We start from the raw sequence: 12,432 nt of genomic DNA, 5'->3' as shown, positions 1-12,432 counted from the left end.
GTTTTCAGCTGGTGAAAGGTCTGGGATGAAGGCAGGCCAGTTCAGCACTCGGACTCTTCTACTACAAAGCCATATCGTTGTATTGGATACAGTACGCAGTTTAGCGTTGTCTTACTGAAATTTGCAAGGATTTCAGTTAAAAGACATCATCTGGATGGCACATGTTGCTCTAAAATGTGTATATTCTCTTCAGCACCCATAGTCCCCCATACCATTAGAGAAACGAGTGCTATAACGCTGACAACATTCAAATCTATTTCCAATTGTCTAATGACCTGCCAGCTTCATTGAATCGTTTGTCTGACTGCTTGAAAGAGGTTACAGAGCGGCTGTCAGCCCTTTCTCTCATTTTAAATGAGAAGAAAACTGAGATTATGGTGTTTGATAGTCACACTCCACGAGACCAGCTAGCTGCCCGATTTGGTCCCTTTGCTGGCTTTCTTACAGATACTGTAAGTAATCTAAGTGTTTGTCTGGATAGTTCATTTAAGCTGGATAAACAGGTTTCCTCAGTGGTTAAATCTGGCTTCTTCCAATTGCGCCAAATTTCAAAGGTCAAACACTTAATATCTGATCTTGAAAAAGTGATACAGGCCTTTGTGAATTCCAGATTCGATTATTGTAACTCGCTCTACTCTGGACTCCAACTTGCTCACCTCCAAAGATTACAGCTCGTTCAGAATACTGCAGCTCGTCTCCTAACCGGAACTAGAAAGTTTGTCTCTATTACTCCAGTGCTCTCTGACTTACATTGGCTGCCTATTACATTTCGTATTTTAAAGTTCTGTTGCTTACTTTCAAATGCCTAAACAACCTTGCCTCTGACTATCTCACCGACCTCCTCAGTCTCTATACTCCCAGCCGTTCTTTAAGATCTTCCGGTCAGTTACTTCTGGCCCAGCCCAGGCACTGCCTGAAGACTAGGAGTGATCGTGCTTTTGCCTCTATAGCACCAAACCTCTGGAATAGTCTTCCTGCTACCATTTGTGCCTCTGACTCCATTCAATCCTTGAAAAGCTTGAAAACTTGGCTTTTCCAACTAATTCTCACCGCTCATTAATTGCTGTATCGCTACTCATTTCTCTGGATAATCATGATCTCTCCCTATCTCTACTTACTAATGCTGTTTGTTTGTGTTCTCTACTTTCTCTATTTTACCTTGTTTTAATGACTTACTGTTTAGTGTAATCATTTACTGTTATTTTTACTGTGAAGCACTTTGGTGTACCCCCTGGCTTTAAACGTGATATATAAATAAAATTGCATCGTATAAGAAGCCAGATGGTGTCGCTCCTTTTTACCTCATAGGATGCAATGTCCATTTTTTCCTAAATGTATTTCACATTTTGATTTGTCTGACTACTTTGCCTCAGTCCATTTTAAATGAGCTTTGACCCAGAGAGCAGTGTTTCCGTCACATCCACACTTGGCTGCTACTTTGTTTGCATGACCTATATTTGTAGATGGCACGGTGAACTATGTTCACTTACGGTGATTTCTAAAAGTCTTCCTGACCCTGTGCAGTGGTCTCCCCATCAGAATCATGGCTGTTATTTCATCCAGTGCTATCTGAGGGCCTGAATGCCACAGGCATACAAAATTAAGTATTGTCCTCCGTCCCTGCGCACAGAGATTTCTCTAGATTTTCAATTATTCATAGTCGTGGCAATTCTAAGATGAGGAACATTATTCTGAAATTACAGATGGATTTTATTCCAGATAATTGCATTCTATCTATTGCCATTTAACATAATTAGTTTCAAAATGTTCTTACCGCTGCTTCTTTTGCCATATTTTTTTTTGTTCCATCTCTCATATCTTTGACACATGTTGCTCCCATCGAATTAAAATCAGCTGACAGCTTCTGTTATAAGATTTGAAAATCATTGCATTCTGTTTTTATTTTTTATTTACATATTTTTCTTTTTTTTACACTGGGCTTGGACATGCAAGTCTATAAATGCACTGAATTGGACAAGAGTATCAAGATAAATAAACAACAAAAGAAAAAAAAATCAATTTTGCATTATTTGTCCTATTTATTTTCACTACTCTGTTTTCAGTTCAGTTTAGAGTCATTGCTTAGCGTTGTCATTTATGCTTGTGCTAGTTTCTCCTTTCCCTTTGAGTTCACCTCCTCTTCCTGTGGAGTAAAGCCGACAGAGATAGGTAAAGTAAAAATATTAAGTGAGTTGACAACAACACATTGTGTTCCCTTAAGTGCAACAAACGCTTCCAAAGCTTAAGAAAGTGAGAGAGCGAGAAAGGGAGAAGGCAACAGGGGAAACTGCGTCTTCGTATCTTCTCAGTTAGTCACGTTGTGAAGTACCTCTAAACTGCTGGCCCTTTGCTGCTAGCATCTTCCATGCTGTGTTACTTAGTGTGAGTGACTGCAAGTGCACATGTCTGCGTGTCATCACTTGTGTAATATTTCAGCCTGCTGCATCGCTTTCTTATCCAGATGGCTTCAGCAACAACAGACAGCTGGGAGTCCCCAACCAAGCAGCCTATTTCATCTGTTTACTCATCTTTGCTGATGCCTTGCAGCAGCAAGACAAATCCACCAGAACAGTCCAAAAAAATTATCAGGATATCATTTCTTTAGCATTTTTGCATTTAAAAAATGGGGCTAAATTGAGAGGAAGAGCTATGCCAGAGCTAGTTGAGGCTAAAAGCTGTCTAAAGCAACAGCTATAAAGACTTTCTACAAATCCAGGATGAGCTGAAATGATGGGGGAAATAACTGAAGTCTAAACAGGATATTAAAGTTGACATACTGCTCTGTCCATGTCTTAATTTGTTCTTCAGCTGAGCAGTGAGCTAAGACAGTCCAGGGATATAAACAATGAATCACTGTATTAGATTTTGCAACACAGAAACACACAGAGACATAAACAAGCACACACAGACGCACACATCATTTCCCTACCTGTGTCTCTTCCTGTACGACTCTGTACTGTTCCTTCCAGACAGCCATCTTTGTGGCCTCATCCTTCCTCAGCGCTCTCTCTTTCTTCAGCTCTGGACTCCAGAACGTCTTAATGGAGTTCATAGAAGAACTCAACTTGGACTCTTTGGCCTCTAGCTGTTGGAATACAAAATCAAGCACAGTGACTTCATGTTAATAAATGTGTTTATTTGTTTGCATAAGTAAATTCTCCTTATAGCTATAATCTTACAACAGCAATTCCCACAGGAGGTCACAATGAAACAAACAGAAGATATCATATGTTGCATTATAAATGAATTTATCTTCATAGCCGTGGGTGTACGAGTACAAGTGTTCTTACGTCTCTGCGCAGCAGTTCGTTCTCCCTCAGCACTTCTCTCAACTGAGTCTGAAGGTCTGACATTGCACCTTCTCTCACCTGAGAACACACACACACACAAACAGTATTAGTCCACTATGTTTTTCACCATTAATGTTAAAAGTTTCTGCTCATCCGTATCATTTTCATTTTTTCTGTTTGAAGCTGCCACTGCTCGCAGTTTGTGAAGTGATCTTGGACGACAACACTGAACATGAAGCACTCTGTGCAAAAGCAACAGCTGACGCTGAAATTCCACACAAATCTGAAAAAACAAACATGCGCAGCCATTTGGGAGAGTTACTGCCTTTAAAGTCTAACAAGGCAAATAATTAATCGCTAGAAGATCAGAACAGGGTATTCGAGATATACACCCATCAGCCCCTTCATTAGGTGCATGTGTTTAACTGCTTGTATATCTAATCAGCCAATCATATGGCAGCGACTTTGCATTTAGGTATGTGGGCATGCTTTGTATCAATGGTTCAGGATGATGGTGATGGTGTAATAGTATGGAACATATTTCCTTGCCAGGGGTTGGGCCCCATAGTTCACAATGTGCACAGCCGATTTGAGCACTGTTGCTGACGATATCCATCCCTTTATGACCAAAGTGTACCCATCTCCTGATGAGGACACTGTTTCCAGCAGGATATCACACCATGTTACAAAGCTAAAATCACTTCAAACAGATTCTTGAACATGACAATTAGTTCACTGCACTCAGATGGCTTCCACAGTCACCAGATTTCAATTCAATATAGCACAGTCTGGTAGAACAGGTGCATCGTGGATGTACACCTGATCGATCTGCAGCAACTGTGTGATGCCATCACATCAGTATAGACCAAAATTTCTGAAGAATAGTTTTAGCACTTCGTTGAATCTATGCCATGAAGAGTTAAGGCAATTATGAAGGAAATACCTAGTGCTGGCGAGGTGTACCTAATACAGAGGCCACTGAGTGTATTTTAGCAGGTCATGAATAACTGCTTAAATTCCCTTCATATACTACATAAAACATTTCACCAGGAATGAGAAAATGTTTAAAATATCAATGTTTCATTCATGATACCACCAGAACGACTCTATTAAGAATTAAACAGAACTCAGATTCATTTTTAACAAACAGACTCTGCTTTGGCTTTGAAAAACTTATTTGAGGTTTCTAGGCTGTGCGCAGAGCCAGTTTTGCAAGTGCAAAAGTAGACCAGGTTAAGGAAAACATGCGTGTGAAATGCAGAATAGAAAACCCTGTAACAGTAATTACAGCTGAAGAGATAAATTTTATTTTTGCTGCTTTTTTAAAGAAATAAGAAACAAGTGGAGGAGGCGAGCTAACTCTTCAGAGATGAGCTAGCAGGTTATGACTAATAGTGCAGAGGGAGTAGGACGGCAGACCTTAGTCTATTTAAACACACTGTGTGAATGCCCACACTTTTGTTGTTTCATTTGGTGTAGGGCGGACTTAAGAGGAAAAATTAACCATTCAACTCAAAAATCCCACATGCTGCATCTAGACCACGGGTGTTAAACATGAGGCACAGGGCCATAATTGATCAGCCTAAAACTCCAAAGTGCCCAACTGGATTGCTTTGGAAAATGCTTTTGAAGAAGCGCATAAATTTTAGACTTTTTAACTGTATTTTCATTAGTTTTACAGCTTTTCTTACTGATACGGACCTTCCTCATGGCACTTCATACTACACCAAAGTAAATAAGTAACAGATAAACAATTAAATGACAGGAGGGTCCTGTTTATTCACTATTTACTAATGAAATCCATGATTACTGCAGTAGGATCGCAAAAAAAAAAGAGGGCATTCTATCAATTAACAAAAATTATCCATTTTATAATTGCAGGACAGTCAGCACAGTGAGTTAGCACAACTTTTTCTATAATTTTACAATTTAAGCTCAAAGCAGCGTTTCTTTTCTATGCAGAAAAACTGACATTTATTGCTGAAATTTCTTTTTGATATTAAAATTTTTCTATACTTCTTTACTCTGACAGAAAAAGGAGTCTAACTGGTCAGTTAAGACCAAAGTGGTCCCATGTGGCTCATGATGTAAAATGAGTTTGAGATTTATCACCGACACTTCTCTCTTTTTTAATGCTTGTTTCAGATTTCTGTATTTTGCTTAAATTGAGAGAAAAGTGAATTTTGACATCTCAAAACCAAAAAGCTGAACTAGAAAAATCACCATTGGGTATTTACATAATACAGCACCTTTTGAAAATGTTTTCCCTTCTACCACACTTTAGGTATGTCATATATGCTATATACAAAATTCTGTCCTGAAAATAAGAAAATTCAGCACTTTACCTGTCTCATAGAGTGAGGCACAGTAGCCGCCTGTGGAGACTGGTTTTGCATTTCCCCACCAAACGCTATTGCATCACTGGGTACAAGCGCTCCACTTCCACCTCCTCCTCCTCCTCCTCCAGAGTTTATATTAGGACTACTCCCCATTACAGCCGCTCTGACCCCATAGGGGACCCTGGCCCCAGCCCTCCCCAGGGTCATGGTGCTTTTGGGCAGCGAGGGATTCAACCCACTGCTCAGACTCCCAACGCCGACCGGGTCTTCAGCTGTGTCAGTGAAGTACATGGCACCAGTTGCATAGGCAGCATTAATAGACTGAATATTCTCCATGGATAAGGTTTTACCAGTGCCTGTAAGTCCTCCAGTGGAGCTGCTGCTGCTGTTTCGCCGGTGTCCTAAACGTGGGGAGCGAGACAGGCGTGGGGAGCGACCGGGACTCCCAGATGCTGACCCGTTCCCATTGGATCCAACAACATCCAGCTTTGAGACGGAACGGGAACTGCCGTACATGGTGACAGGAAGAGTGGCGTGCACTACAGAGATGTGTGTGATCGAACAAGTAAATCAACTTAATCAAAGAAAAACATGCTCAAAATTTAAAAAAATTAAAAAAAAAGTTAGATGGATGTCCCCCACAAAAAGAAAATCAGTCAGTCTTCAACTTGGGCTCTTTTTGACTTGAAATATGTCATAGTGGTGATGCAGCTGTGATCAAGGCCTTTTCAACACCCTTGCTGTAATCCATGGGCTTTGTTAGAAAGTAGGAATCAATAGGGCATCCCTCTGGATAAAGCAAGCGAGGCAGTCAACAAGGGCTTGGATGATGGGATCACCTAAAAAGAAAAGAGATGAAGAGACTTGATTACTGGACAAAGACAAGCTGCACTTAAGGCACAAAGGAATACGATTTTTACTAGGCTGTGGTTTGGTTCAGCACAGTAGCTGGGTAATCACATCTCTGAGTGTAGCTAGCAAATACAAAAGCGATCTGATGTGAAATAAATTGCACAACATTTGCCGGTCATAGCAACGGTTTCGTTACTTGTTTTTATTTTGAATGACTTTTTTTTATGTTAATCTGCTAACAAGACAAAATGTGACTGAAAATGCCTCTTGAGTTTCTAGATGGAAGCTTGACTATTTCAGACAGTCATTGCTGCAGCATTTGCACTGCAGCAGTGGCCACAAAACTGTGTCCACAAAGACACTTAAGGCACACTTAGCAGCCAGGCGTAAAGCTGCCACAGATGTCAGCATAAATTAACAGCAGGTTAAAGGACGACCTTACTGGCAAGAGTATTACACTGAGCTACAGTATATGCACACTCACAGCAAAAAAAATTAAGGCTGATTTCTTTTTCTACAAAGGCTGCTTTGTCTCTCCACCACCCGTTATGCCTTGTTCTTAATCACACCGTGCACCATGTCCTAGAGCTGTGCAGCATCAGATAACATTCAATCAGCTGACTTCATATTTGGAACAAGCTTTGCTTTGCCTCTGTTCATTTCAGTCAGTTACATTTTTTTTGTTTGTTTGCTTGTTTGTTTCATTTAATTCAATTTAATTATGCAATAAGATGCCAAGAAAAAAATCGTGTTTAAAAAAGATGATGAATAAATTTCCAGCAGTCTGTATTTCTATTAAAGCCTCAATAAAGAGATCAGTTACAGTGGTAATTGTGCGTGCGAGTGTGTGTTGGATAAAAAATAACTTACTAAAATTGATCAGTCAGTCACATCAAACAGTTCTTTTAAATTTTTTTATTGTGGTGCTAAAAATGAAACACGCCATCCCGGCTGCGCTCGCCTGTGTAATCAATTTAAAGGAGTAATCCCAAATATTTTGAACATGATTTATGAGCCTGGGCTCACATGTTTGTGATAAATGTCTTTCAGGTTTCTGAAATTTCAAACTTCCTTTCATGAAGGCTATAAGCTTCCAGGGTTTCAAAACTGTATGTAGTATGTGAAACCCACTAATTATGAATCGAGTGGACTAAGTTACAGACTGAGCACCAATGTCTAGGGGTGGAAAATGGTAAAAGTGAGTAAATGCAGACTCTTGTGTTAAAATTCCCAACTTAACAGCATGTTCACAGCTTCTATAAGTTTTTTTCACTACAAAAGAGCCCTCGAATATGTTTTTTGGCGATGTTGGTGACGATCCTAGAAACAGCTGCGAATCTACAACACTGTGGCTGATGAAAAGAGAAAAAAATGTGAGATCCGAAGATGAAAAAAAGAAAAGAATTAAGGTGTTGCAATCGCCCAAAAAGCAACTGAAACGCTGTTTCTGGTGTAAAGAACGGGCCGAAATTCCTCCACAACAGAGAATGATGAAGTCATGCAGAAAACGATTACTTCAAGTTACTGTTCCTAAAGGTTATTCCACAAGCTACTGAATCATGGAGTGGATTTTTCACAGGACTCTGCAGAGACCTGTGAAAACTTTCTCTTTCACACCATCCAACAAATCAGTGCTTCAGTCTGGAGGATGTTTCCATATCTTATTAGTCTTTTATTTAGAGCGACTTAGTTATTTTCCTGTGCTGACACCCATCTTTAGTATACAGAGTATATTTCAAACTCTAAAACAATTTGGTCTGTATACTCGTCGGTATAGAATTTCAGAATTTCTCATTGTTTGGCTACTCTTTAAGCCAGTGATGTTATCTTCAGGTCAGTGGACCCAATGGACACCCACACTGGTCATCCGATCCATATCTCTTACAAGAAGTGCAGCTTCAGATACAGTCAGCGCACACAAGAATGGAAACTTGTTTTTCTTGCGCCTTGCCTTTTCACTATTAAACAATAATACTTACAGAAAATGCAGAAATATTTACCCTCTACTTACATATAGCTGTTTTATCTTGAAGCTGATGTTTATCTGCAAGGTCATATCTAAATTGTTGCATTTACTTTGGGGCATCAATTCAAAATAAAAAGAATAATATTAGCAATAAAAGTTAGATGTAAACAAAAAAAAGTCCATTCCTTAGTTTTATTATTTAATTAGTTTCCCTGAGTATGTGAGTTGTGCAGCCCCTCAGTCAAACAATCTGAATTTCCCTTCACCCGAGCCTGGCTTTAAACAGGCGTATACTCCCCAGTGATGCTCTGCTAGGCACAGAGCTTTGGTCAGGGAAACGTTACTGACAGCCAGTCAGTTACAGCCACACACACTCATACACTCTGAAACAAAAACAGGGACCATCTGCTCTATCCCCCCACGGGCCAAAAACACACACCTGGATAGAAACAGGCCAAAGACCTCCCTCTAGCACAGGCACACACCCACGCATGCACACACTGGCATACAGTATGGACATGCACATTCACACAGATCAAAACTGAGTAAAATGAATATATACGGAGAGCTGAATCCATCCATACAGAAAAAAATCCAAATAGAAACATTTCAAGTTTCCGCAGTGAGTGATCGTGTCATTAAAAACACAGATACATCTAACGCTTGATTTGAACATGAGTCTGTGGAGATGGAGACAGAAAGGGTGGATTGGGGGCTTTCTTCCTCCTTCCCTAAAGATCTGATGACCTGTAGATAATCCAAGTGTTCACGTCCCAATTCTTGCTTTAATAGAAAAATCTACAGAGTCAAAGTCTTTTTTAGGTTTTATTTAAGCATTTGTGGGCACATACAAGGCTGATTTTCAAATTGCTATGACTGACAAACTACATTGGGCACTGAGTGGTTGTGGCAATAAGATATTGGACAAGAGGCAGGGTACACAACGTACAGTCAGAATCTATCACACACACAGACTCTCTTTACTTTTATTTCCTTGAGGACCTCATGGAAAACACAGCACTGCCTGTGTTGTGTTTTCTGATGTTCAAGTCTGAGGGTCACATGAATAAACCACCAGTGTATCTCACAGGTTGAGGCTTGTGTTGGTTTGATAGCCAGAGCCAGAGGTCCAAAAATACACAACAAAAACACCACCAACAACTCACACAAACCCACCTATGATGCATGAGATCAAATGAGCACTAGCATATGACTCTCCAAGACCCATCTGTCAAGAGGCTTGCCCTTCCTCACGCCATTTCTCACAAATGTAAAAAGGGCAATATTGCTCAGCCTTAAGAAACATCTATTAAACAATGCTACACTGAAAGTTCAATGAGGTCATTCTTGACCTTGGAAACAGTAAAACTACACCTAAGGTCTATTCACTGGCTTAAATCAGATCAGAGCTTTTCCGTCTTTCAGTATTCATCAGCAGCTGGAGTTTGCTGCACTTGAAGACACTGGGAAAATCAGTGTGAACGATTAAACAGTAAATTTATTTTTATTTTTTTGCCTTATTCGATTAGAAATATTGTTTGAGCAGTTTTCAGTATTGGTGCTGATGTAGCTCTCTGTGGTGCTCTGCTAAAGCCACAATGTCTTTTGAAAATCCAGAGAATTCTAGAACAATGACACGCAACACGGGAAACATTTTAGCTTATTATGCTGTTCTACTGACACATCCATATAACTGAGGTTCACGGCCATTTCAACTGGAGCTGCTGTTCAAGTTGGAACTTTGACACACTGATCGCTAATGTTGTGCACTGTGCTCAAGTGTAATAGAAGTAAGGCTCGTGGGGGGGGAAGCTTTCTGAACATTATTTTTTTGGGAAAAACTGATAAACCTTTTAGAAACTTTTACTGGATCTGACTATACTATACCTTTACCAGTGATCACTGAAATAAGGTGACTGATTCTGTCTGTTCATTAGATACGGGCATCAAAGATGGCTGCAAGTTGCAACACTTGCTTTGTTAATGTTTTCTTGAACCTCTAAAATACCCAACTAAACTACCAAGGATTGGTAACATAATAGCAACGAATCAGAAGGTGCAAGAAGAGACAGTCTCTAAGAACTCCCACTCTTGGAACTTCCAGTTTCACTTTTCTTTTTTCTTTTTTTGATAGAAGAAGTTTGATGTAACTATGCACCTTTCATCTATTGTTTGGAGCATGCCATGTCATAAATTTTCAACTGTCCAATCAACATGGATTACCAGGATGTCTTATGGGCAAGCTTCTTTGTGAGAAAAGCTTATTATTATTCCATAAATATCATCAGTAATGTTTTTGTGACTATTAAAACTGATCATTTTGTCTATAACAGGTCTAAAAAAAAACTATTTTGACAATTTAGCTGTTATGTGAGTGCCCTTTAAGTGAATTATAGACAATCTGAGTACAATGGGATTATGGCTTCAGTCACGCAGGTCTAAACACCAGTTAGCGACTTCCTAGCAATCTGTGTATTCCCCAGCTAATGCGGTTGTAAATGTGGTTGTGATTCATTTCATTTCTTTATTTATTTCACACATGGTTCAACAGTGTTTCAGCAGGACGTAGAGAAGTTGCGACAGAAAGTACAAGAAGTTTGTGCAAGTGTGTGTGTATGAACGGGACTATCTGCTCGACGGTCTTTGTTGATACGCACATTATGCAAACTACCTACGAGAAGCTGGGGACATTTCTGCTCGAAATCCACCGTGCAGCTGCTCACTTTTGTTTTAGCGTCAAGAGCCTGCGCCGCCACTGAGATATGTTTCTGTAAAGAAAACGTGTCCTCCACCTTCTGGAAATATTGGACAACAGAGCCTATAGAAGCATCATAAAAACTACATCTAAAATGAGTCTAGGTTTGACATTGAAAAGACGTCCACAATGAGCGCATTTGGATTATAAATAACCCGTACTTAGAGTTCCTACGGACATCAACACTAGACGTTCATTAGACGTAGAAAAAAAGAAACAAAACAACCCCTTCAGTGGACCAAAATTGTACATCCAAAAAAGATGTCTTCCATACACGATACTACGAATGAGTATGGCAATTTGATAGCAACCAAAGCAGCTCCCGGTGACCACTTGCCAACCAGTGACCTTGGTTGTCAGGAGCTCACTGAGAGATTTTCAGGCCTTTAACAAAAATGGAAAGGCTCCCCAAAGATTTGCTCTGACCTGATAATCCGGTAACAATTTCGTGCACCCTTAGATGCTGAAACTATAACAATCATAGAAGTATTTATGGTTGAACGGCAAGCACTTAAATTTTGAGTGTAGACATCCATTATGTACATTGAGAGTGGAAAAACCCCAGTTATTTTTGTATTACAAAATAACCACAGATCAATGTGTAAGTCAAAATCTAATCCCAGACAAATAAATAACTTTTGGGCATTTTCAGTAAAAAAAAAAAAAAAAAAGAAGCTTTCTATACAATAACAGTATAACTACACTTCACTAAAGTTAACTTGTTAGGAGACAACAAGATATGTAGGACCTACAGAACAATGTTATACTTCATATCAAAATTGTACTTTTCCCTAGCTAATAAATACATATCCAATCCTCACTATTTCTGGCTGTTTTACACCAGTTTCTGATGGAAACAGAAGGGTTTTTAGATGCTAAAGGCTCCAGGGTATTTACCATATAATTACTAGCATTGCTGTCTAGCAGTTAGTGACTGGTAAGTAGTGTTGAGCTGGGTTTTTAGAGATTTTATGCTAATAAACAGCTCCCTGCTGCAGCTGAAAACAGTGCTATGAGTGGATAAAAATGTATGCTGTAAAATCAAAACTACCTATAATGTGATACAAAGCTCTGCAGCTCAGCTGATTATCTTAAACACATAGAAGCAGTCATGTAATCTTCAGCCAAGATAAAAAAAGACTATTGATTATAGTAGTTTTAATTAGCTCTAATGATGCAGATACAAATGCAGAGTTTGTGATAGGACCAGGCAGACATCCTAGATGGCTC

The 12,432-nt window shown here is 39.5% G+C and overlaps 1 protein-coding gene across 12 annotated transcripts in view; it reads right to left on the bottom strand.

Annotated features, from left to right (window-relative positions):
* Window positions 1-12,432, bottom strand: part of LOC146555711 (ELKS/Rab6-interacting/CAST family member 1-like) — a 157,545-nt gene that overhangs the window by 141,550 nt on the left and 3,563 nt on the right. For all 12 annotated transcript variants that reach the window (XR_014889104.1, XR_014889105.1, XR_014889106.1 and 9 more), the window contains exons 2-4: window positions 5,636-6,468; window positions 3,291-3,368; window positions 2,930-3,085 (exon numbers count right to left, since the gene is read on the bottom strand). Coding sequence is in view for 9 of the 12 variants with exons in the window: in XM_085250933.1 (XP_085107059.1) it covers window positions 2,930-3,085; window positions 3,291-3,368; window positions 5,636-6,145 (744 nt within the window). In the remaining 3 variants the exon portion in view is untranslated. The remainder of the gene's footprint in view (window positions 1-2,929; window positions 3,086-3,290; window positions 3,369-5,635; window positions 6,469-12,432) is intronic.

The sequence above is a fragment of the Mchenga conophoros genome, linkage group LG17, assembly GCF_057382185.1.
Source record: "Mchenga conophoros isolate Kocher_MC1m ecotype Shallow Benthic linkage group LG17, M_conophoros_male_GT1.1, whole genome shotgun sequence".
Lineage (NCBI taxonomy): Eukaryota > Metazoa > Chordata > Actinopteri > Cichliformes > Cichlidae > Mchenga > Mchenga conophoros.
Note: the sequence above shows the minus strand (reverse complement) of the source record. Positions and strands in the feature narration are given on the sequence as shown.